At 38.8% G+C, this 22852-nt stretch overlaps 2 protein-coding genes and 1 long non-coding RNA gene across 4 annotated transcripts in view; 2 read left to right on the plus strand and 1 right to left on the minus strand.

Annotated features, from left to right (window-relative positions):
• GPR149 (G protein-coupled receptor 149) overlaps positions 1-2384 on the plus strand; it is a 50209-nt gene extending 47825 nt beyond the window's left edge. Inside the window, exon 4 of the mRNA XM_070403656.1 lies at positions 211-2384. Within this exon, the coding sequence (XP_070259757.1) occupies positions 211-783 (573 nt within the window). The 3' untranslated portion in view covers positions 784-2384. The remainder of the gene's footprint in view (positions 1-210) is intronic.
• LOC139002292 (uncharacterized) overlaps positions 1-10159 on the minus strand; it is a 118792-nt gene extending 108633 nt beyond the window's left edge. The window contains exon 1 of the long non-coding RNA XR_011470138.1: positions 10087-10159. This is a non-coding gene — a long non-coding RNA (uncharacterized lncRNA). The remainder of the gene's footprint in view (positions 1-10086) is intronic.
• A 101-nt stretch (positions 10160-10260) lies between these two features.
• The window catches only part of DHX36 (DEAH-box helicase 36), a 44551-nt gene continuing 31959 nt past the window's right edge, over positions 10261-22852 (plus strand). Inside the window, exons 1-6 of one of the 2 annotated variants that reach the window (XM_070406946.1) lie at positions 10261-10555; positions 15042-15166; positions 15878-16109; positions 20417-20455; positions 21210-21380; positions 22676-22755. In XM_070406946.1, the coding sequence (XP_070263047.1) occupies positions 10307-10555; positions 15042-15166; positions 15878-16109; positions 20417-20455; positions 21210-21380; positions 22676-22755 (896 nt within the window). In that variant the 5' untranslated portion in view covers positions 10261-10306. The remainder of the gene's footprint in view (positions 10556-15041; positions 15167-15877; positions 16110-20416; positions 20456-21209; positions 21381-22675; positions 22756-22852) is intronic. The other variant, XM_070406947.1, reaches the window with a different exon arrangement.

Genomic DNA, 22852 nt, shown 5'->3' on the forward strand with positions numbered 1-22852 from the left:
AAGGTTCCTGACTGCCCTCATTTAGATGTTGTATTTGACCTAGAACAAACTGCATGATGGAAGAATTTAAAGCCATTATCTGTAAAAGGCTTCTAGGGAAATAGATCTCTATTAGCAAAAAATTACCATTTTGATGAATAAAACGACTTTCTAAATGGCCTAATCTCAGAAACTAGTTTGCAATAATCACTATTTTGTTTTTGTCCCCAGCGTTCCGGTGGTGGCCTTGCCATTCCCTTGTGTGCATTCCAGGGGATGGTGTCTCTCCAGGCCCCTACAGGGAAAACACTATCTCTTTCTACCTATGAGGTAAGCACAGAAGGACAGAAAATAACCCCAGCCTCTAAGAAAATAGAAGTCTATCGATCCAAAAGTGTTGGCCATGAACCAAACTCAGAAGATTCTCCATCCACATTTGCGGACACCAGTGTAAAAATACATTTGGAGGTTCTTGAAATCTGTGATAATGAAGAGGCCTTGGACACTGTGTCGATCATTAGCAACATCAGCCAGTCCTCCACACAGGTCAGATCTCCATCCCTACGCTATTCACGGAAAGAAAACAGATTTGTTTCATGTGACTTAGGAGAAACAGCCTCGTATTCTCTCTTTTTACCCACAAGTAATCCTGATGGTAATATCAACATCTCCATCCCAGATACCGTTGAAGCACACAGGCAGAACAGTAAAAGGCAGCATCAAGAGAGGGACGGCTACCAAGAGGAAATCCAGTTGCTAAATCAAGCTTACAGGAAAAGAGAGGAAGAAAGCAAGGGTAGCTAGTGACCACTTGGTCTAGTACAGGCAAGAATGGTGCCTCAACTTCACCCCGCTAAACTAACACCTTTGTTCTAAGGCTCTTTGATTTCCTTTTTCATTTGTTGGTTTACATAAGCTTTACAGATATACTAGTTACTTATTTGTACTGCAAACAGCTGGAAATAGTGCAAACATTTAAGTGCTTTTGATGTGTCACTTTAATGATCACACACTGTGCTAATTAAAAGATTTGTTTCTTATCCAATTTCTAAAAATCTTTTCTAAATCAAATCTTGGCCTAGTTTATTAATGTTTTGCCAATGTTTGTCAACATCAGAGTAAACAAAAAATTATATAAGCTTAATGAGTATACTGTTCCCATGCATGTTTCTACACATAATGTTGGGCTTTAAACTGCAAGGGGGAAAAAGACATTTGGGGAATGAAAGAAATGTAGCAAAACTCTTGAGTTGTGTTGGAAGAGGCTTGCCGAAATGTGATTAGCAAAGCAAGCTTATTATAGTTACAGCTTTAACTTTGCACTGATGTCTAGAAAATATATTCTTGTATAAAATTGCAAATTAACTTCCAACTTCAAACCATGCATGTCCCTAGTCCGTAAATAGTTGTTTCCTTCATTTCTATAAAAATACAAATTGTTTACTGAATTTTTAAATTTTCTTTCTCTCTTTAATATAACAGTGTTTTCTTTTCATCTTTTCAGTATGTCAAGACTGCCCTTAAAACAAATACTTTATGTGTTACAAGTGGAACTACAAATAGTCTTTAACTGAAACATTATTAGGAAAGGTTGTAAATATAAACTTCATCATTTCTAGAACTGTTCACTTTAATTGAATGGAAATTGAGGAAAAACTGCCAAATTAATTTCTGTGAGGTACACCCAATTAGACTAACAAAATTTCTGGGTAAAGTAGAGAAAAATCCTCTAAGTCCAAAACAAAAGTGTCTGTTTCTAAAGCTGCAGATTTGACAAACTTTCTTAGCCATTTTTAAAGCACAGAAAATTTTAGTTCAAATAATATTCCAACTTTAGGTGCTTTTTACTTTCTTTCTCAAAGATATGGGTATCTCAAGCAAAGAAACAATTCAATATATTTTATTAAATGATTGTTAGGTACATATTTCAAGATTAATGAAAACCAATATTTAAAGAGCACGAGAATTTAATTGGAAAATAGTAATACCTTTTTTCCCTTCAGTGTTCCCATCCTCCCCACCCCCCACCTCCCAGCCCCCACCCCCCACCCCCGCTGTAATTGGGCCTATGCTGTGGCAACTGAAAAACAAAAACAACTTGGTTGTTGAATTAACCACACCATGGATACACTTAAATGCTCTGCTGTATTGACACTATACCAGGATAATTTAGCCCAAAGCCACAGCTTGGAAGGCTAATCAGTATCACATTAGTAACCTATAACACATCAAACTCCAACCCAACAGTGGTTGAATCTACAAAAACCCTCTATAGGGGCTGTGCCTAAGCTTGAGTGATTCCTCCTCCCAGCCTTAATCAGAGAGGAGAAGGTTCAGCTACATCAGTGTAAAATCCACTTACACTTTAAGGTCATTGTGACTATAAAAATGTGTTCCTGATTTAATAAGAAATGCTATATCACCTTTATAGATATTTTATGCTATATTTAAATATCTTACCCTTGCATTATTCTATTGTTCTTCTTAGTAATAAATATTACATTTCATATAAGTTGTCTCTTTTTTCTATAAATTATATATCTACAGACAAAAGCTACTTACCTAATAAAAATATCACCATCTGGTGGTAACTCATATAAACTGAAAAGACTTAATCTCTAAAACTCCCTAGTAATAATATAAACACATAATAAATAATCCAAAAGACTTCCAAGAGTTGTGACTGACAGAGGTAACCATTTTGAAGACAGCAAACATCACGGTATTACTCACAATATAATAAAAAAGAGACCCGGTTTGCATTATTTGGAAGCTTTTCTCAACATGGTTCTGTAGTATTGCATTTCATAAGCAGTCTCTTAATTTCTCATACTAGTCAGCGTCTTCCAATCATTTATTAATTGTAATATTGAATGAATGCCTATTACATGCTAGATTTTGTTCTAGATAATTAGGAGTATAACTGTGAACAAAAACAATCCAAATATAAGTATACTGTGTGTTTAAGCCAACTGCAAATTTAGACAACATAGTCCACACAGAACTTTACTCACTTCTGACACCAATTGTGAGTTCAGAATGTTCCGCAAACCACTATCAGTCTCAATACTTCACCAGAAGGACTCACAGAACTCACTGAAAACTGTACACTCACAGTTATGGAGTACTGCATGGCAAGAATACAGATTAAAATTAATCAAGAGAAGAAGCACACACAGCAGAATTCTAGAAAAAGTCTAAATGTGAAGCTTCTGTTGTCCTCTCCACATGGAGTCATGGATAGCATTCCCGGCCTCAATGTGTATAACTATCTTGCTTGTACAGTGGAAAGAACACGGGGTTAGGTATCAGAAGGATTAATTTCAATCTCTGATTCTGACTTTACCACTGTTTGACCACACTTAAACTCTCCAGAACTCAGTTTATTCTAGAGTATATGTTAGAAAGATTAGGGGTGAAGTGAGCCCAGAAAGATTAGATGATCTCTAAAACCTTTTAGCCATACTAAGATACTAAATGAAGGCTAAACAAAAACCTACTGTGATTACATGATTCTTTTCTTCATTCAAGAAGGATATCCTTAATGGATTTGGGCCTAGCAAAGACTTCATATTCTTGAATCAAGAGACCTCAATGCTCACAAATTTTAGTATTAAGACCAGGAAAAAGCCTCCCCAAAGGTAAGTAAGGCAAGAGAAGCTGGTAGTAGGAACAGACATACAGGAGGACAGATCAATTTGAGATAATAAAAAAGTAAAATCTAGAATTACAGGGGAATACAAGGTTTCAGTGAGTAATTTTTCTCTTTAGCTTGGACATACTGAAATCTATAACCAGAGATTATATGATTATGATTATATATTATATTATATGATTATGTATATATATATACATACACACATATAAATACATTAAAAATATGGTCTGATTGCAAAGCTCTAAGCAGGAAATGTGGCAAGCTGAAATGGGAAAAGGAATTCATAATACAAACACATCTTCCCTTCTTTCTCCCCCATATGTCCTCCACATTATCCTACAATAATAAGGTCTTCTTGTTCTTCGACTTGCTATGTGACAGAGATTTCCATTTCTTCATATCACCTTTCTTAAGGCAAACTTCACTCTGTCACCTCCCTGGAGTTATAATTGTGTAATGTCTATTGGGGAACTTGGCTTATGGGGGTAGGATTAAAAATATATCCATTTAGTTTCTATAATAATAAAAGCATACTATGCTAATTAGACCAGACGTCCTTTCAGATGACCTTCCAGACAAAGCTGGGGCTGCAAGAGAAACCCAGGTCCTGGGTGCCAGAGGAAAGCTGGTGCCAGCAGCTGGGGGAAGGAAGACCTACTCTTGCATGAATTTTGTGCATCAGGCCTCTAGTTTTAAAAATATTTTCGATAAATAGGTAAATTGAGGTTTTGATTATTGAAAATAGAAGCTTTATAAATCAAGGAGGCATAAGTAATGTGTAGATACCTAATTTTTATTAACTTTCATAAGACTGCATTATTTCTTATGAACTGTATCAGTAATAGTGGTATTCTTTCCTTGGAATTGTCTCATTGTTTTTAGTCTTTCTGTTCCTTGAGTTTCTTGGCCTAACTACAGTAAAAGAGAGAGAAAAAAATAGTACCTGCCTATTTACCTGACATAAAATAAGCACTCATTAAATGCTACTTATCATTCCTTTTCCTACTCCTGGTTATAACATGGACAACAGTAGGAGTGCTTGTGATGCAACACGAGAAGTCTATAAAATTCTCATAATGGTGGTGTAACATGCGTTTGCAGAAGGCCTGAATGAGGATGTATAGCAGATTGTATCTTCCAAAGATGGGCACAATATCTCCCATCCCACATGCTTTTCTCATAGTGTGACCTTGGTTCTCCTCCCATAGCATGGTGAAGCCTCACTGCCCTTTTACGTGGGTGTACATCTATAACTGATGCAAATAATATAGTATAGCGGACATGACTTCTGAGGCCAGTTAATCAATATGTCAGTCTGCTTTGTGACACTTACTCTTGGAACCCAGCTGCTATTCTGGGAGGAGGATGAAACTGTGCCACACATAGAAACCAAGATGAGAGGCTACATGTAGGAATTCCAGCCCATAAGCAGCCTAGTGTCCAGCTCCAAACCAGCATCAACCACGAGATGTTTGCATGAAGATGTTTGCAAATGATTCAGGCCCCAAACTATCATCCCACTGCAGAGAGGAAAGAAGGAGTAAAAAAGGCCTAAGAGAGAGAGCAACTTCATAATTACTTAAAACAAAACAAAAAAAAAAGAGTTGGTAATTTTATGATGTTCCCTCTATTTCCTTCTTGTCTAGCAAGAAGGAAATTAAGAGAATCCCCCACCCCACATTTTCTTTGACCATCTCTGTTGTATTTTCAATAAATTTGTGATTTTACTATAACTTATAGTCAAGAAGAGTCATTCTCTACAAATTCATTTTCAGTATAACCAAACTTTTCCAATTTGAGTTAAAAAATGTTAAATGAAAAGACACTCTATTGAGTTATATAATAAGTTCTTCCATATCCTTCCTGATATAAGGGAGAAACAAACATTTTCTCCCCTTTCCCATCCTCACACAGCCACATCTTTATATTCTATAGAGGTCTAAGATTACTTATATCAGCATATCCCCTTGTCTTCCCACCTCAAGAGGAAGTAAGAATCAATTAAGAGTTACATTTTCCAAGGGAACACTAAAAAAATCCCTGCCCAGGCCTTCAGGAATATTAGACCCATGACAAAGGACACAAGAGTTGTTTCGCAGGGTTGGGGTAAAGAAGATGAAGAATAGGAGATTCCCGGAGGTTGGGAAAACTGTAATAGTTTCTCACAGTGGTGTGCTTTGATGTGGCTCAACCTTGCTGCATATTAGAGGTGACTGGACTAGGAGGTGGATGCCTGTGGAAGTTAATATCAAGCACTGTGGGTTTGAAAACAAATCAATGGACAGGACATTTGAGAGAGACAACATTTAACCTGCCCAGAGCACACAAATGGCAAAGCACCAGTAAGAGTAGCCATGAAAATTATAATGAACCAATCACACCATTTGTTTTCTGACATTAGTTAACCTAAGAATTCCTGTGGTTCCAACCAAGGCAGGAAAAACAACAACCAAGGAACAAAAGACACTTTTCTTCTGACCAATATCTTTCTCGAAAATCACCCTTTTGTGCAGATTTTTACTACAACATTTGTGTTAAGTGTCTGCCTAAAGCAACAACTTCAATGAATACTGTACTACATGCTGAAGACATCAGGAAAAATTAGTAATTTGCTAATCAACAAACATGAGGTGAAGATAAATAATACAATTCATCAGCAAAAAGAATTAGCACAACTTCTCTCTGGGGTTTTCATGAGGATTGTGTGAAATATGAACTGTCATTACTTTTCTATTGCTGCTATAGTAAATTACCACAAACTCATAATCTAAACTAACACAACTTACTTGTTTGCCATCACGTAGCATAGAAATTTTGACAAGGGTCCTCACTGGCGTTGTCAGGGTATTCCTTCTGGAGGCCCTAAGGGAGATCCCTTCATTTTTTTCATTTTTTTGTTCTACAAGCTATCTGCATTCCTTGGCTCATAGTCCCCTCCCTCCATCGTCAAAGCCACCAACACTTGGCTGAATCCTCATATCACATCACTATGAACTTCTCTTTTGCCTCCCTCTTCCACTTTGAAGGATTCGTAACTACTGAGCTCATCCAGATAATCCAGGATAATATCCCCATTTTAAGGTCAGCTGATTAGCAATTTTATTTGTTTTTTAAAAATATATTTGTATTGATTTCAGAGAGGAAGGGAGAAGGAGAGAGAGAGGTAGAAACATCAATGATGAGAGAGAATCATTGATTGGCTGTCTCCTGCACGCCCCACACCTGGGGATCCAGCCCACAACCAGGCCATGTGCCCTGATGGGGAATCAAACCATGACCTCCTCGTTCATAGGTCCACACTCAACCACTGAGCCATGCCGGCCTGGCTGATTAGCAACTTTAAATTTGCAGATTCCAGAAATTATGATTGACCATCTTTGGGGGTCATTTTTCTGCTGATGATCAATGTGCACCGCCTAGCCAACTCCCTAGCAAATGCTAAGCAACCAATAAATGCTAGTTTTTTCCTACACTCTGTATTATTCTGCTCAGACTGCCATAAAAAGTACCGCAGGTTTAAGCCTCAGTGACATAAACAACAGAAAATTATTTCTCACAGTTCTGGAGGCTGGGAAGTCTAAGATCAAGATGTCAGCAGGTTGATTCCCGGTGAAAGCTCTCTTCCTGATTGGGAGACAGCCTCTGCCCTCACATGACCTTTCGAGGAAAGAGTGAGCAAGCTGTCTGTTGTCTTTTCTTAAAAGGACACTAATCCTATCTGATTGTGGGGGGGGGGTCCCACCTTTATGATATAACTTAATTACTTCCTTAGAGGCCACATCTCCAAATAGTCATACTGGGGTTAGGGCTTCAACATATGAGTTTTGAGGGAACACATTCAGTCCATAACACTCTCTCACCTCAAAGTCCACACTCTTTCTCCCTACCATCTCCAAGATGCCTAGCTAATCTTATGTATTGAATAATTCACATATTGTCATATCAGGCATGCCCAATGGGTACTTTAATTGAAACTATTAATTCCTATGGTCTTAATATTTGCCCAAAACTCCCATATGTGTAATATTAGTCTGTTTTCTCTGCACTTTAAACTCACATAACCAACTGCTTTCTAGACATCTCAATTTGTATGTTTCATAGGCTCCTCAAATTCTACATACATTATTTAAACACATTAACTCAACCCTTTCCCCAACCAAAAAAAAAATTCTGTTTCTCATTTCAGGATATAGTACTGCCTCATTTGATAGACTTTCAAATCTTAAACTCAAAAGTCACCTGACCCTTTTTTTCCAAATTCAATAAATTATCAAATCTTAACAATATTATCTCCCATTATCTCTTAATTCCAATCCTTACCACATCCTATCTTTCTCTGTCATCCCTTCTTGCCTCTCTATATCACAGCCTGCTAACTAGTCTTTCTTCATCCACTCCTGTCTCCTCCATTCCTTTCTACTCAAAGGAGCCAAAGTAATCACTCCCCTACTCAAAGTGAACTCTTGCTATTCATGTGGTATATAAGGTCCTCCATGATTTTATATGCCACATAAGATTTTTGACCTTCTCCATCAGTGTTTAAGTTTCAGTGTAGAGTTTTCTCACTCCCAAATGCTTTACCATCTCTCTTCACACATATTGTTCCCTCCACCTATAATAATCTCTCCCCTCATCATTAGTCTGGTAAAAGTCTACTTATCTAGCAATTCACTACTTAACCTCTCATTCTTTAGAAAGGACTTACCCACTTCCTAAATTAAATTCTTTTTTTCTATAACATTTAATGGCTGTTGGGGAAGAAAAACTTTTCTTCTATCCTCATAGGTTTAGTTCTTGGGGCCTGCAAATTAAACCGACAACAGACAAATAAGCAAGAGGACAGACAAGATTTAGTCACACCTAAATGAATTCAAAGAAAAATATGACTCAAGAAAGGAATTAGAACTTGGGGCTTAATGGCATTTTAACAGAGGAAGAAGAGGAAGAAAAGGTTCTTATGGGAAAGCACAGGACTTTTAGGAAAGAGAAATGGGCATTATGAGAGAAGATGGAAGATATGATAGTTTTTTGAGAATGTCTGTTTAGGTGTGTTGCTGACTTTATAGCCTCCAGTGGTAGGAGTTAGTCTTCCCTGGTTCCTCCCCACCGGGAAGGGATTTATGAAAATTGAGTTCTTTGGGGGAGGCTCTGCTTTTAGGCAGATAAGCAATTTCAGGAAATCAAATCTATCTTCTTAAAATATGTTTTATGCCACAGAGGCAGTATTCTGCAACCCTTCCCAGCATATAGCATTTTCTTTCTTAATTCACTGCACACTAATTTCTTTAGCCTTTACTTTCTCAAGATGGCACAAAACGAAAGCTGATGCCCTACTTCCCTTATTCAGTGAGTATCCTCAGTGCCTTTAAATCAGTAAAATGTGCAAATAAACCGATTAACTCTTTGTGAGCATCCACGCCTGTGTGTCTCAGTTCGTTGATTATTCAAGAATAGCTAGACACTTAGTGGCCTGGTCAATCAACAACAAAGAACTTCATATGAACTTATGAAACTTCAAATGATGTTTAATTGCCTAACTGCTCTGTACTGAACATGCTCATCTCATGCTGTTGGATAAAGGTAGTAGTGATAATCCTTTTAGAAAGGCAGGGACGTTTTTATACGTAATTAAATATTTGAAACAGGTGCCAGGCAGTTTCCAAGACGTAGCACTAGAACAGTGGTTCTCAACCTTGGCTGCACATTAGAATCACCTGGGAATCTTTTTAAAATCCTGATTCCTGGGCCTCATCCTCCGGAAATTCTGTGTCTTTGTTACTAATGTTGTGGCCCACCCCATAACAAACAGAATTTCTGGAGGATGAGGCCCAGAAATCAGGATTTTAAAAAGATTCCCAGGTGATTCTAATGTGCAGCCAAGGTTGAGAACCACTGCACTAGAAAAAGGTGAACTCATTTCATTTCTTTAGGGCAGTGGTTCTCAACCTTCCTAACGCCGTGACCCTTTAATACAGTTCCTCATGTCGTGGTGACCCCCAACCATAAAATTATTTTCGTTGCTACTTCATAACTGATTCATAATTTTGCTACTGTTATGAATCATAATGTAAATATCTGTTATGCAGGATGTATTTTCATTATTACAAATTGAACATAATTAAAGCATAGAGATTAATCACAAAAACAATATGTAATTATATATGTGTTTTCCAATGGTCTTAGGCGACCCCTTTGAAAGGGTCATTTGACTGCCAAAGGGGTCACGACCCACAGATTGAGAACCGCTGCTTTAGGGACTTTTAGGAGAGAATGCATCGTCCCACTGGTCCTTTTAGTGTCAATCCATATTCACTATCCAGGGCCCAATTGGACGCAAACTCCAGATTTTACCATGAAGAACATGGAAGCAAAACCCATTTCCTCACTTGTTGGACGTAGGGGGCAAAAAACCTTGTAGCCTTTTGCTTGCTCTCCCTCCAGGGACTCACAGGTAAACGACCAACGGAGGGAACATCACATAGGACTTCACTTGAGCCAACCTCCCGCTTGCCGGTGACGTCGCCGGAAATGGCTGCTTGTGACGCTAAAGGGCCCGCCTTCTCGCGCCGGGCGCCGGAAGCAAAGCGGAAGTGGACGTGCATTCGCTTCCGGTCCCGGTCGCCATTTCTATCGGTTGCAGGTTCTCACGCGTTGTAGTCCGCCGGGACCATGAGCTATGACTACCATCAGAGCTGGGGCCGCGACGGTGGAGGCCGCGACGGTGGACCCCGCGGCTCCGGCGGGGGCTACGGAGGAAGCCACGGAGGGGGCCATGGGGGGAGTCGAAGCTCCGGAGGCGGCGGCGGGGGTGGTCGCGGAGGCCGAGGCCGACATCCCGGGCACCTGAAAGGCCGCGATATCGGCTTGTGGTACGCGAAGAAGCAGGGGCAGAAGAACAAGGAAGCCGAGAGGCAGGAGGTAATCGGAGACGCGGCGGGGCCAGGCAGGGCGTGAGGCCGGATAGCGGTACTGTTCTCTCCCGCCGCCCCTAACTTTCTTTGTTTCTTAACTTGGTTCCTTAACCGGTGTCAGTGCTCTGTGGAGAGAATATGAAGTGCAAAGGAGCTAGGCTAGAGCTTCCTCTGGAGGATACCCTGTGGCTTAACGTTAGCCAAGCGCCTCTGACCTGAAGCAGCTGAGATGGTTGTGGGCTGCGTGTGTGCTCGGCCGGAGCACGGGGGACAAAGCCAATGTTCATTCCAGGCTCCAGCCGAGACGGGCTGCCTTGGGATGTCACTGTCATAGTGTCTGTGGCCGCCCTTTCCCTTAGAATAATTATGGTCACTTTTACTAAGATTTCCACCCTTTCCCTTAGGAGAATTATGGTCGCTTCTATTTAAGATTTTTGCCCGATGCGCTCTGAATTAGCGACCATTCTGCATTAGGTACAGGTTTGCGGGGAGCAAAAGCTGCCAGGTACGATTTGGCGTGTCGTCGTTCGGCAGAATAGTCCAGCTTTCATTTTTAGTATTAAAACGGCCACAAACCCGCAGTAACTTCCTAAAGACTCGTTGCCAAGTTCTGTTTACCCCTGTTTTCACGCAAGGTGTTATGCATGTTGCTATGGGGACCTGAAGAAATAAGATATCCAAGTAACTTAGGGTCTAGTTGGGGGAATAAGACCGAAACGGATGAAAAGTGAAATCAGGAATAATTGTTCATCACTACTTCCACCTGAAACCAGTTGTGCTGTGGACCGTTATCAGGGGAACTCTTGATTTCCAACCCCTCCCCAAACCTTCCTATTTTTGTAAATGTCACTACCACTTATTCACCTGCCATGGCCAAAATGGGGCTGATCTGTGACTTTTCTCTTTCATTTCAGCAAATCTGTCTGTTCTGCCTTCTTAATATGTCCCAAGTCAAATCACAACAATTACCATAGGTCAAGCCCCTATTTTATTCTCTGTTCCTGGCCTCCTCGGCGATTGTTTTTGTTTTAAAAGTGAAGAGATTTGACATTGTTCAGGTACTGATGCTGTGATGGGGGTCAGTGGAGAGGGAACGTATATCAGAGTGGGCCAAATCATGTCGTAGCAGTAAACCGCCCCCAGATCAGCGGCTCATAACAGCAGAGGTTTGTTTTTCTACTCATATTACTTGACCATGGGAGTACGGTTGAGAGTTTTCATTATGAGAATGAGGCTCCTTCCGCCTCCACCCATTTAGCTGGTTTTGCTGACAGCCAGGAGGGAGCACAGTAAATCACCCCTGATTCTTGGAGACTCCCATTCACATTTCTCTGGCCAGTAAATCATGGCCGTGCTTAACTCAGGGCTGGGAAAATGCAATCCTATCATATATCTAGAAACTAGCAAACCAGAATATTGATCAATAGCCTAATGACTACTAGAGGGTGAGAGATTTAGGAAAGGAAGATAAACCTCAAAAATAGGAGATAGCCCTGAGGTGAACGGAATTGAGCTGCAGGGTTTAGGTGGAGAAATTAACTTTAAGCAGGAAAATGGACTCTTCCATTTTAACAGGAAGGAAAAGAATAAATGATGGGTTCTGGTAGTGTTGGGTTTAGGTTTGATTGCAAGCAATTGAGGACTTTTTGTTTTCTTTGTGAATACTGTGTGTGAAATTATGAGGGTGAACAGGAAGGTGGTATTGGTGTGTCACAGAAAGGAGAAAGTTTGAAATAGTTGCAGATAATTAGAAGCTGGTGAAGTAGACATAGCCACTTTGCTGGACACTATTGAGGGTCTCTTTTGCCAGGAGAAAGATAACTATTTGAAGATGTCTGGGGACGGAGAGGGGTAATGTTTAAAAAATCAAATCAAATAGTCATAAACAAAATGTGTGTGAGAGTTTCCAGACAGGGGTGAGATAAAGTGAAGAGTGATGGGACTGGAAGGTTAGGAAGGACGCAGCTTACAAACCAATTCTCAACTGCTTGTAACCTCTGGGCCCTCATTGGGCGGAGAACCTCATTAAAATTAATTTATAAAATATGTAAATTTTTCCCCGGCCAGTGTGGTTTAGTTGGTTGAGCTTCATACCATGCACCAAAAGGTTGTTGGTTAAATTCCTGGACAGGGCACATGCCTGGGTTGCGGACTCTATCTCTGGTAGGAGGCAGCCAGTCCATGGTTCTCTCTTTCTCTTCCTTCCTCTTTCTAAAAGTTAATGAAAACATAGTTTTTAAAAAGGTAAATTGTGTTCTTACTAAAAAGTATCAATTATGTTTTCAGGGGTTATTTCATTTTGCAATCATCTCGCCTCTTTGTGACTATCTTAAACTCATGTAACAAGGTGAGGAGGTGAACCTTTGTTCTATTAGAGGTAAAAGCTTCAAAATGTAAAGTTCTAGTTGGTTTAAGAAATGCTTTACTGTGAATGAGTTTCAGTTGGGAAGAAATCGTTCTTCTGGTAGACATTACATAATCTCTTTGCCATTTTGAAAATGAATGAAAGAAACAATGGCTTTGAGCCCTTGATGTAGTTGGGAAGGGTATAAAAATTAAGAAAGCTTTATTTGAGAAGACTATGTCTTGGGGCTTCCTTCCTAGTGGAGTCTTTAATTAAAGTATTGCTGTAGATTCTTAAATTTCTGTCAAGAAAAGACATAGTAATCAGTAACCATCTAATGTAGTTCATGGAGCAATAAATGTTAATATATGTCAAAGACATTTCAAAATTTAAACCATAGGGGGAAATATTCTAATAATGAATCTGTGTGTTGGGGGTGGCCAAGACCACACTCAGGTACCATGATTCACTAGTAGGAATCACAAAACTCTGAAAAGCTGGCGAGCTCACAGTGAGTTTTACTTTTGTTTTTACAGCAAATTATTACAGATTAAAATCAGCAAAGATAAAGGTGCATAGGGCAGAATCCAGGAGAAACCAGTTTTAGTGGACATACCCTATAGAAGAAAAGATACATTAGTCCATTATATAAACCATTATAAAAAGATTTATGCTGCACAGTTAAGAAAAACAGACAAACTTTGGGGGTTTAGTGTTTGTCAATAATTAGGTTTTGCTGCAGCTCGTAATTCTCTAAGGCTTTTCTGTTAGCCAGGGTTTTGCAGTATTAAAATGTTTAATTGTCTGAGCATAATTATGCTTTTATTAACCCTTTAATAAGTTATTAGTCAGATCTTCTGGAATTCCCCAAATATCTCATTGTATTCTTTTTGTGTACATGTTTATTTTCTTAAAGAGAAAAATGGTTTTAATCCAAATGTTACATATTCTCATTTTAAAGGATTCAACCATTTATCCATTCTTTGGACAGACTTCTCTGAAACATCTACCATGTGCCAGAAATATATCTGGAAAAAATACTGCAAAAAGTGTAGACTATAAAGTGAATAACTTGTTTAAAAAATTAATAGTAACCAAAACAAGATCCTATTGCACATTTTCTACAACTGGCTTTTTTTCATTTAATACCTTGGCCATCTTTACTGTGTGCACACTCGAAGACAAAAATCTACCCACTCTTTTAACTACTGGGTTTACTTTTAATTCAACTAATTATAATTTGCAGTTATAAAAGAACAGTTTTTAAAAGTTCTTTTTCTAACTTTGTACAGAGTAATATCTTCCATGTATTCTCTCCCAATAAAATAGTGTAATGTTTTCTCTACTGTGGTTTTTTTTTAATACGTTTTTTACTGATTTTTAGAGAGAGAGGAAGGGAGAGAGAGAGAAAAAAACATCAATCAGCTGCCCCTACTGGGGATCAAGCCTGAACCCAGCATGTGCCCTGACCTGGAATGGATCCTCTTGGTGCATGGGAAAATACTCAACCAATTGAGCCACATCAGCCAGGCCTCTGCTGTGTGTGGTGTGCGTGTGTGCGTGCGTGCGTGTGTGTGTGTTTTAATAATTCTCATTCTATGAGGAAAGTGCATCATTTGCCATATTGGATCATCATCTCATGAGCACTGATCGTTTTATATATTTTCTCTGAGCCCAATTTATTCCTCTTTTTATGTAAGAACTTTAAAATGCTCTTAAAATTCTCATTGCAACCAAACTAGTATTTCCAATTTTTAACTTAGTGTTTGTTTTTAAACAAAGTATTGGGTTTCATTAACTTCAATTATGGGTATCTGAAAATTTAAGGTAGGGAACAAAATCATAATATGTGAGGGTAGAAGGTAAGGGAACCCAAGTTTTAGGAAGGAACATAAATATGCATTTTTACCCAGTTACACTAGAGCTAATTTTGTACATATATAATAGGGATCTTGAAGGATAGATACAAAAATGTTAACATATTAGGTCTAGGAATTGGATTTGGGTAAGAAGACAAGTGTGGTACTGGTAACATTAACTTTCTCTTACATGTGTTTGTTGAACATATATTTGCCTGTATTTTTGTATCAAATAATTTTATATATGCTTTCTCATGTTGATGAGGATGCTTTTTCTTTGCACAAAATAGAGAGCCGTAGTGCATATGGATGAACATCGAGAAGAACAAATTGTGCAGCTACTACATTCTGTCCAAGCTAAGAGTGACAAAGATTCAGAAGCACAGATATCCTGGTTTGCTCCTGAAGATCATGGGTAAAACAAAAAGTGTTCTTTTAAAAAATGGGCAGAGAGTGACACTTCTTTCATAGCATTGGCTAGGGAAAAAATGATAATAGAAATTCCATCTTTAGACTCTCTAATAAGTGAAATTTAGTCTCAAAGTCATTTTTCTTAAGTAGATGGAGATTTTATGAAAGATTAAATAAATAAAAATAGCGTATTCTACAGGAAAGCTAAGTGGTAGGAATAGTCTATGTTCATATGAGATTTATCAAGTTGTTACTTAATGTTCCCATCATTTTTGTATTTCCAAAATTTTCCTGTGGGGGGGGATCTGCAAAAAGTGATGCTGTTTTAAGAAAACCACAGAAACTATCATTTAGAGAGGAGATTAGTGAAAAATTTTCTGGGACTGTAATACAGCATCCCATTTATAGCTCAGAAAAGGTGGCAGGAAGAAATAAAATTGTAAAAACAACAAGGCTCACTAAGCCATTGCAATGGAGGAATGACTTATGTCGATTTTTTTATTATTACCACAAGGAATACCTTATCTGGCATTATCTAGTTGTAGGGAGGAAAAATTTTAAGAATCTAAGTTTGTTCATAATTGCTCTACTCAGAGAAAAGAATAAAAGCTTTTGATTTTTGGTGATTTTGAAATAATTAAACAGCATATTGTTTTCTTTCCAGGCTTGAGTAGTTATTTAACCCTTTAGTCATTTTTTTATTTTGTCCAAATAGGTATGGTTCTGAACCTCCTGCCGACAACAAACCAAACTCAGAGAAGAAATTGGAGGACCAGGAGAAAAAATTGATGAATCAAGAAAAGAAGACATTCAGAATCAGGGACAAATATATTGACCGAGATTCTGAATATCTCTTGCAAGAAAATGAACCAGATGTAAACTTAGACCAACAGTTATTGGAAGATTTACAAAAGAAAAAAACTGACCTTCGGTATATTGAAATGCAGGTAATGGGAAGCAAGCCGTGGGAAAAACTTTTACTTCTCATGTATATATATACATATACATATATGTATATATATGTCATGTATATATATACATATACATATATGCGTATATATATATATATTTTTTAATATATTTTTATTGATTTCAGAGAGGAAGGGAAAGGGAGTGAGAGAAATATCAGTGATGAGAGAGAATCATTGATCGGCTACCTCCTGCATGCCCCCTACTGGGGATGGAACCCGCAACCCGGGCATGTGCTCTTGACCGGAATCGAACCCAGGACCCTTCAGTCCACAGGCCAATGCTCCATCCACTGAGCCAAACTAGCTAGGGCAGTAATATTATATTTAGAGGTAGTTGCATGGTATAGATTAGTGAGATTCCTCAACAGGCCTTCCTCTGAGAATTTTTCCCCCTCATATTGTAGAGAAAAGCAACAGGAATGGAATTACACATAATTACAATAGCCTAGCTCATTTACAGCAGCTTATATGGTGAGGAGAAAAAATATTTGAAAATGGTAATGCAAATGACAAAAGAAGTTTAACTTTACTAGGCCAGTTTAGGGAAATGTCTTTTATGACACAGTGGTTAGAAGTATAAAGTTTCTTCTCTACCATTTAGTCCAGAGCTTGCCTTTTACAGATGACCACATTAAACCCCCTCAAAAGTTATATGATATTAAACATTTTAAAGACAGGATTGTGATAGGAACTGAAATTGTCCTGAATTCCCACCACCTCCCAATATTTTTGTGCTAGGCAAGATATTTTAAGGTCCCTTCCTATCCTTCCTCCTCCTCCTATATAATAAAAGCCTAATATGCAAATTGTCCCCTCAACCGGGAGTTCGACTGCTCACTATGAGTGTGCTGATCATGGCGGGCGTTGGCAGAGGCACTGCCAGCCCCGGTGGGCCCCAATCAGAGTGGGACCGCGACAGAATGGTGGAGCAGGTGAGCTTGCGGTGCCAGGCCAAGGCAGGTGCAAGCGGGGCGCGATCACCCCATTGATCACCCCACAGATGGTGACCAGTGGCGGCAGCGGCAGGGAGCTGGGCAGCCACCCGGTTCTCAGGCACTGAGGGAGCTTGCCGGGGTGCCCGATGACTCAGGCGGAGGGGCGCTCCTTGGGGCTCAGGTGCTTCCCAGGACCAGAGGTCAGCTGGGACTTGCCCTTTCATGCCAGACGCTCATGCACCGGGCCTCTAGTTAAATGATAAAATTGTGTGATTTGTGGATATTCTAGAGATAGAGAAAGGCAGAATATCACATCTTCTGTGGGAAAGAAAGGATGCATTGACTGTTGCTGATTAAGAGTAGATATCTTGATTTGAACAGATGCGCTAAGGTTGTCCAGAGGCCAAATTGTGTAGCTTATTTATGCCTGTTGAGTGAAAATATAAGGACAAAGAGGATTTCAAGATTAATTCAGAATGTAGTTGAGAGCAGAGTTTCTTTTATTTTTTATAATAGGTTTTTATTTATTTTAGAGAGAGGGGAAGGGAGAGGGAAAGAGAAATATTGGTAAGAGAGAACTGTCAGTCGGCTGTCTCTTGCACACCCCCTACTGGGGATCAAGCCGGCAACCCAGGTATGTGCCCTGATCGGGAATCGAACTGGTGACCTCTTGGTGCTTGGAACAACACTCAACCAACTGAGTCACGCTGGCCATATTTTCTCTTACTTTATGATTTATTTAATAAACATTAATTTTTTACTTACTAGATGTCTTTCGTTGTGCTATATTTTCCAAAGACTGATAAGATATTCCCTGTCCTTAGATAAGGAATGGGAAAGAATATTTGGTTGTAATTCTCCATCAGCATTTACATATATAGAAAGCAAATATGGTTGATGTTAGTTTAATGGGATAACTTGTATATACTTACATGTTAAGATGGTTGCATTTAACTACATAGGATACTATTTTTTTAAATCATTAAGAAATGGTTTTTAAATAATTTTAAAATTATAATAAAATAAATTACTAAGAAAAGTACTGTGACTTGTTATCTCAAAGCCACTAGAATTCATTTAAGTCACCATGTTGACTCATTTTTATGGCACTAGTATGAATTACCTGACCATGACAAGGATGGCATATAGAGCATGGTTAATAATAGCACTATATTGTATACTTGAAAGTTGCTAGGAGAATAGATCTTAAAGTTCTCATCATGAGAAAAAAAATTAAAACTGTGTAGTGATGGATATTAACTAGACTTATTGTGGTGATCATTACACAGTATATACGGATAGTGAATGATTATGTTGTACACCTGAAACTGACAATGTTATGTGCCAAATGATATCTCAACTAGAGGCCCGATGTGCGAAATTCATGCAAGGGGCTTGGCTCCCGCAGTCCCGGCTGCCTCAGCCGGCCCTCGCAGCCTTGGCCATCCCTGGCAGCCCCTCAAAGCCTTGGTCAGCCCTTGCAGCCCAGGCATCATCCAGAAGGTCGTCCAGATGGTCATCTGGAAGGATGTCCGGATGGTCGTTCTATTTAGTCTGATTAGCATATTAGCTCTATTATATAGAATAAACTAGTATTAGGGACTTTGACATAGTCTCCATCTTGACAATTCAAATGAGCAAAAAATTAGTAAGGATGATGTTTCAAGAAATTAAAAGGCATGGCAGTAATATACTAGATTACCTAGGATAGTTCTAATTTTGCATTTTTTCCCCCTCTTCAATAAAGAGGGTTTGTTAAAACTGGTTTATTTTTTTATACCCCTGAAGATTTTTTTTATGTTATATTTGAGGCCCGGTGCATGAGATTCATGCACGACAGTGGGGAGGGGTCCCTCAGGCCAGCCTGCTCACTCTCTCAGTCAGGGACCCCTCGGGGGATGTCTGACTGCCAGTTTAGGCCCTGTGACTTGTTATCTCAAAGCACTAGAATTCATTTAAGTCACCCTGAGGGGATGGGGCCTAAGCCAGCACTCAGACATCCCTCTTGCTGTCCGGGGCTCTTACAGTCCAGGACCCCTTGCTCCTTACTGCTCACCTGCAGCGGAGGCAGGAGAGACTCCTGCCACCACCGCTGCACTCGCCAGCTGTGAGCCTGGCTTCTGGCTGAGCAGTGCTTCTCTTGTGGGAACACACTGACCACAAAGGGGCAGCTCCTGTGTTGAGTGTCTGCCTTCTGGTGGTCAGTGCGTGTCATAGTGACTGGTCATTCCACCGTTCAGTAGATTTGCATATCATGCTTTTATTATAGTATAGGACAGTGGTCGGCAAACTGTGGCTCGGCAAACCGTGGCTCGCGAGCCACATGCGGCTCTTCGGCCCCTCGAGTGTGGCTCTTCCACAAAATACCGGCTCTTCCACAAAAAGCGACTTCTGCGCATGGGCCATGAAGTTTCAATCGCACTGTTTGTGCGCGCCCACACATGGTATTTTGTGGAAGAGCCACACTCAAGGGGCCAAAGAGCCGCATGTGGCTCGCGAGCCACGGTTTGCCGACCACGGGTATAGGATAATACATCTAGTTCAGTGTCAACCATAGTGCTGCTTTCTTAGTGTATGTCATTTTTATGTAGTGTGGGTATGGGGTTCCATAAAGTTTTCAAAACTAGAAATTACCATGTAAAAGTTACAGGAAAGAATTAGTCATGCTGTCTTTAGTATTTCTAATTGTAATTCCCAAAAAACTTGTTGAGTAGCTAATATGTGTCAGAAACTGCTACTAATTTTTTATATAAAGCCTCTTCATTCAGATCTGTGGTAGCCCTCAGTTAAAACCTTTGGGCCTCCAAGTTTGACTTAAGATCACAGTTCTTAAATGACAGTACCAGATTTTCTTACTGCAGATACTGTTTTAAGCTTTCTTTTATACTCAAAGGCAAGTACCCAGAATACTTTGAATATGTTCTAGTGCCTAATGCATTAGTAAATGGTGTCGATCAATGAGTGGGAAAAGAATGTGATATAGAAATAAAATCTAAGATGAATATATAAAACGAAGAGAAAAAATTGTAAATGTAACTTAGGGATAGTAAGAATGCTATTAGATGATAGATCAGATTTAATTTTACTGTCACTTACTCTAAGAAAGTATCTCCATTCTATTGGATGTAATAGAATTCTATTTTTCTATGTTTCACAAACCAAAGTGATTGCTGAGTTATTAGTTCTTTTTTTTAAAAATTATTTTTTAAGTCTTGATACTTCATGTAAGCTGTGAGGTAATAAAATACTTGTATTCTAGCATATTTATCAATATATTCTGATTACCAGGATTATAAATTCATTCCAGTTTTTGGTGAAAATTTATAACTTGTGTTTTTTTTATTTCAGCATTTCAGGGAAAAGCTGCCTTCATTTGGAATGCAAAAGGTAAAATGATTATGCACTGTTTGATTTGTAAAATACTTGAATACAGGTTTTTTTTTACAAAGTGCTATGTTAAGAAGAAATACAAATTTATCAACCTTTCTCTGAAGGATGTTCTTAGAAACTCATTTTATTCTTTTGAATTGTTGAAAACGAAAATATGGTCATGAAACAATTTTTTCTAAAGTTTGCTTATATTTATGCCCATAATTGAAATTTTTAGAGTTTAAAAACAAGAATTTTCACAAAAAGTTATTTTGTAAACTTAGGTATTTAAATTTTTTTCTTGATTTTAATTATTTGAAAGGAAATAATTTTAAATTACATTATTCTTTAAAACAGTATACAAAATTTGTCCTACAGACAAAGCCATATTTATGAATTAAGATATAAATTTTTAATGTCTTCAGTAGTTGTTTAGGTATCAGGGGATATTTGCCTTGTACTCAATAGCCCCATATGATCACATTCTTTTTAAGTAATCCTTATGCATGGAACTTATGAGCTGTTGACTCTTTTGTTCTTACCAGTGTGTTTTTCTTTAACAGTGTCTTGGCTGAGTTCTTTTAATAATTTAGTGCTTCTTAGCTCTTGAAAACTGGTATATCCAAAAATCCAAACTGTCAGCATTTCACATAAAATTTAAAAGGCATTAGTGTTTGTTAGAAGCAGTTACCTTCAGTTTGATAGAACTTCGATAACTGTCTTTTCAGACTTAACATGTGATGTCCTTCACTTATTTTTCTTTTTGAAATAGGAATTGGTAAATATGATCGATAATCATCAGGTGACGGTAATAAGTGGTGAAACTGGTTGTGGAAAAACCACTCAAGTTACTCAGTTCATTTTGGATAATTACATCGAAAGAGGAAAAGGATCTGCATGCAGGATAGTTTGTACCCAGCCAAGAAGAATTAGTGCCATTTCTGTAAGTTATCTCTCACTTCACTTTCCTTTTTCCTTTACGGTAGTCTTGATAATAGCTTTTTTTTTCCTTTTTCTTTTTTCCCCCCAAATCTGTTGTTTTTGAATGGATAGTATAAGTAGTGAAAAGTGAAATAATGGTGTGTACCAGATACACTGATTGGAAGTTTTACTTCTGAAGTATTTCTTTAAAAGTAATCATGTCATTTTCTGTTTCTAACCTCAGTAATCACTGTTCTGTTACAAGATAACTGTTTACTTTTAGTTACATAAATCAGTATGATTATAATAGCATTTCATCTATCCAGAGCTTACCTTTGGCACCATAAGTTTTAAAACACAATGAAGAACTAGGAATTAAGAAACATCAATCTTGCCTGGCCAGTGTGCATCAGTGGTTGGGCATTGACCCATGAACCAAGAGGTTATAGTTCGATTTCCAATCAGGGCACATGCCTGGGTTTTGGGCTCGATCCCAGGTTGGGGGTGTGCAGGAGGCAGCTGATCCATGATTCTCTCTCATCATTGATGTTTCTATCTATCCCTCCCTCTCTGAAATCAATAAAAACATTTTAAAAAATTATAAACACACTTCTTAAAAAAAAGAAAGAACCACCAGTCTAAAACCAAAAGAAACAACCAAATATAAAACTTGCATGGAATTTGAGGGTAAATACATCATATATAATAAAAGCCTAATATGCAAATCAACCGAATGATGGAATGACCGGTTGCTGTGACGCTCACTGAGCACCAGGGAGCAGACGCTCAATGCAGGAGCTGCTCCCAGCTCTCAGGCCCCAGGCCAGGCAATGCAGGTGCCAGCAGGAGGCCCCCTGATTGCCCTGCTGTTTGCAACCATCGGCTGTGGCAGCGATGGGGGTTGGGGCCAGCCAGCGAGCGGCACCAGGCCAGCCAAGGTGGGTGTCAGTGGGGGCCCCCAATTGCCCCACCAGTCATCCCACAGATAGGCTGTGATTGCCGGCCAGGTCTAGGGACCCTGCCCGTGCACCAATTTCATGCACCAGACCTCTAGTGTTAATATAAGTTCAGAACAGGATTTCCTACTCTTTTAGAAAAGACAAAAAGAAAGGGAAGAAATAATGAGAGGGTGGCTGTAGAAAGACACTTTGAAAATAGTGAAGAAAGAGCATTTGGCCTTGGAGAGCTTAAGAGAAAATGAAAAGTAAATATAAGAGGCGAGTAAATATAACCATCTCAGATTTTCATGGATGGTTAGGATATTTGTACTAAAGGAAAATCTCTTTTCTTTGTAACTGTATTTTATTTTAACTAAAGGTTGCAGAGAGAGTGGCTGCAGAAAGGGCAGAAACTTGTGGCAATGGTAATAGTACTGGATACCAAATTCGTCTCCAGAGGTAAAGAATGTTCACTTGTTTACAGGTATATTTTAGTTAAAATTTGAAGCTAGAGATTAAAAAAGAAAAGATTTTTCTCCATTTGTATGCCAATTAT

Source organism: Myotis yumanensis, unplaced genomic scaffold (genome assembly GCF_028538775.1).
Source record: "Myotis yumanensis isolate MYYU_CA2020_CCGP unplaced genomic scaffold, mMyoYum1.0.hap1 SCAF_2, whole genome shotgun sequence".
Classification (NCBI taxonomy): domain Eukaryota; kingdom Metazoa; phylum Chordata; class Mammalia; order Chiroptera; family Vespertilionidae; genus Myotis; species Myotis yumanensis.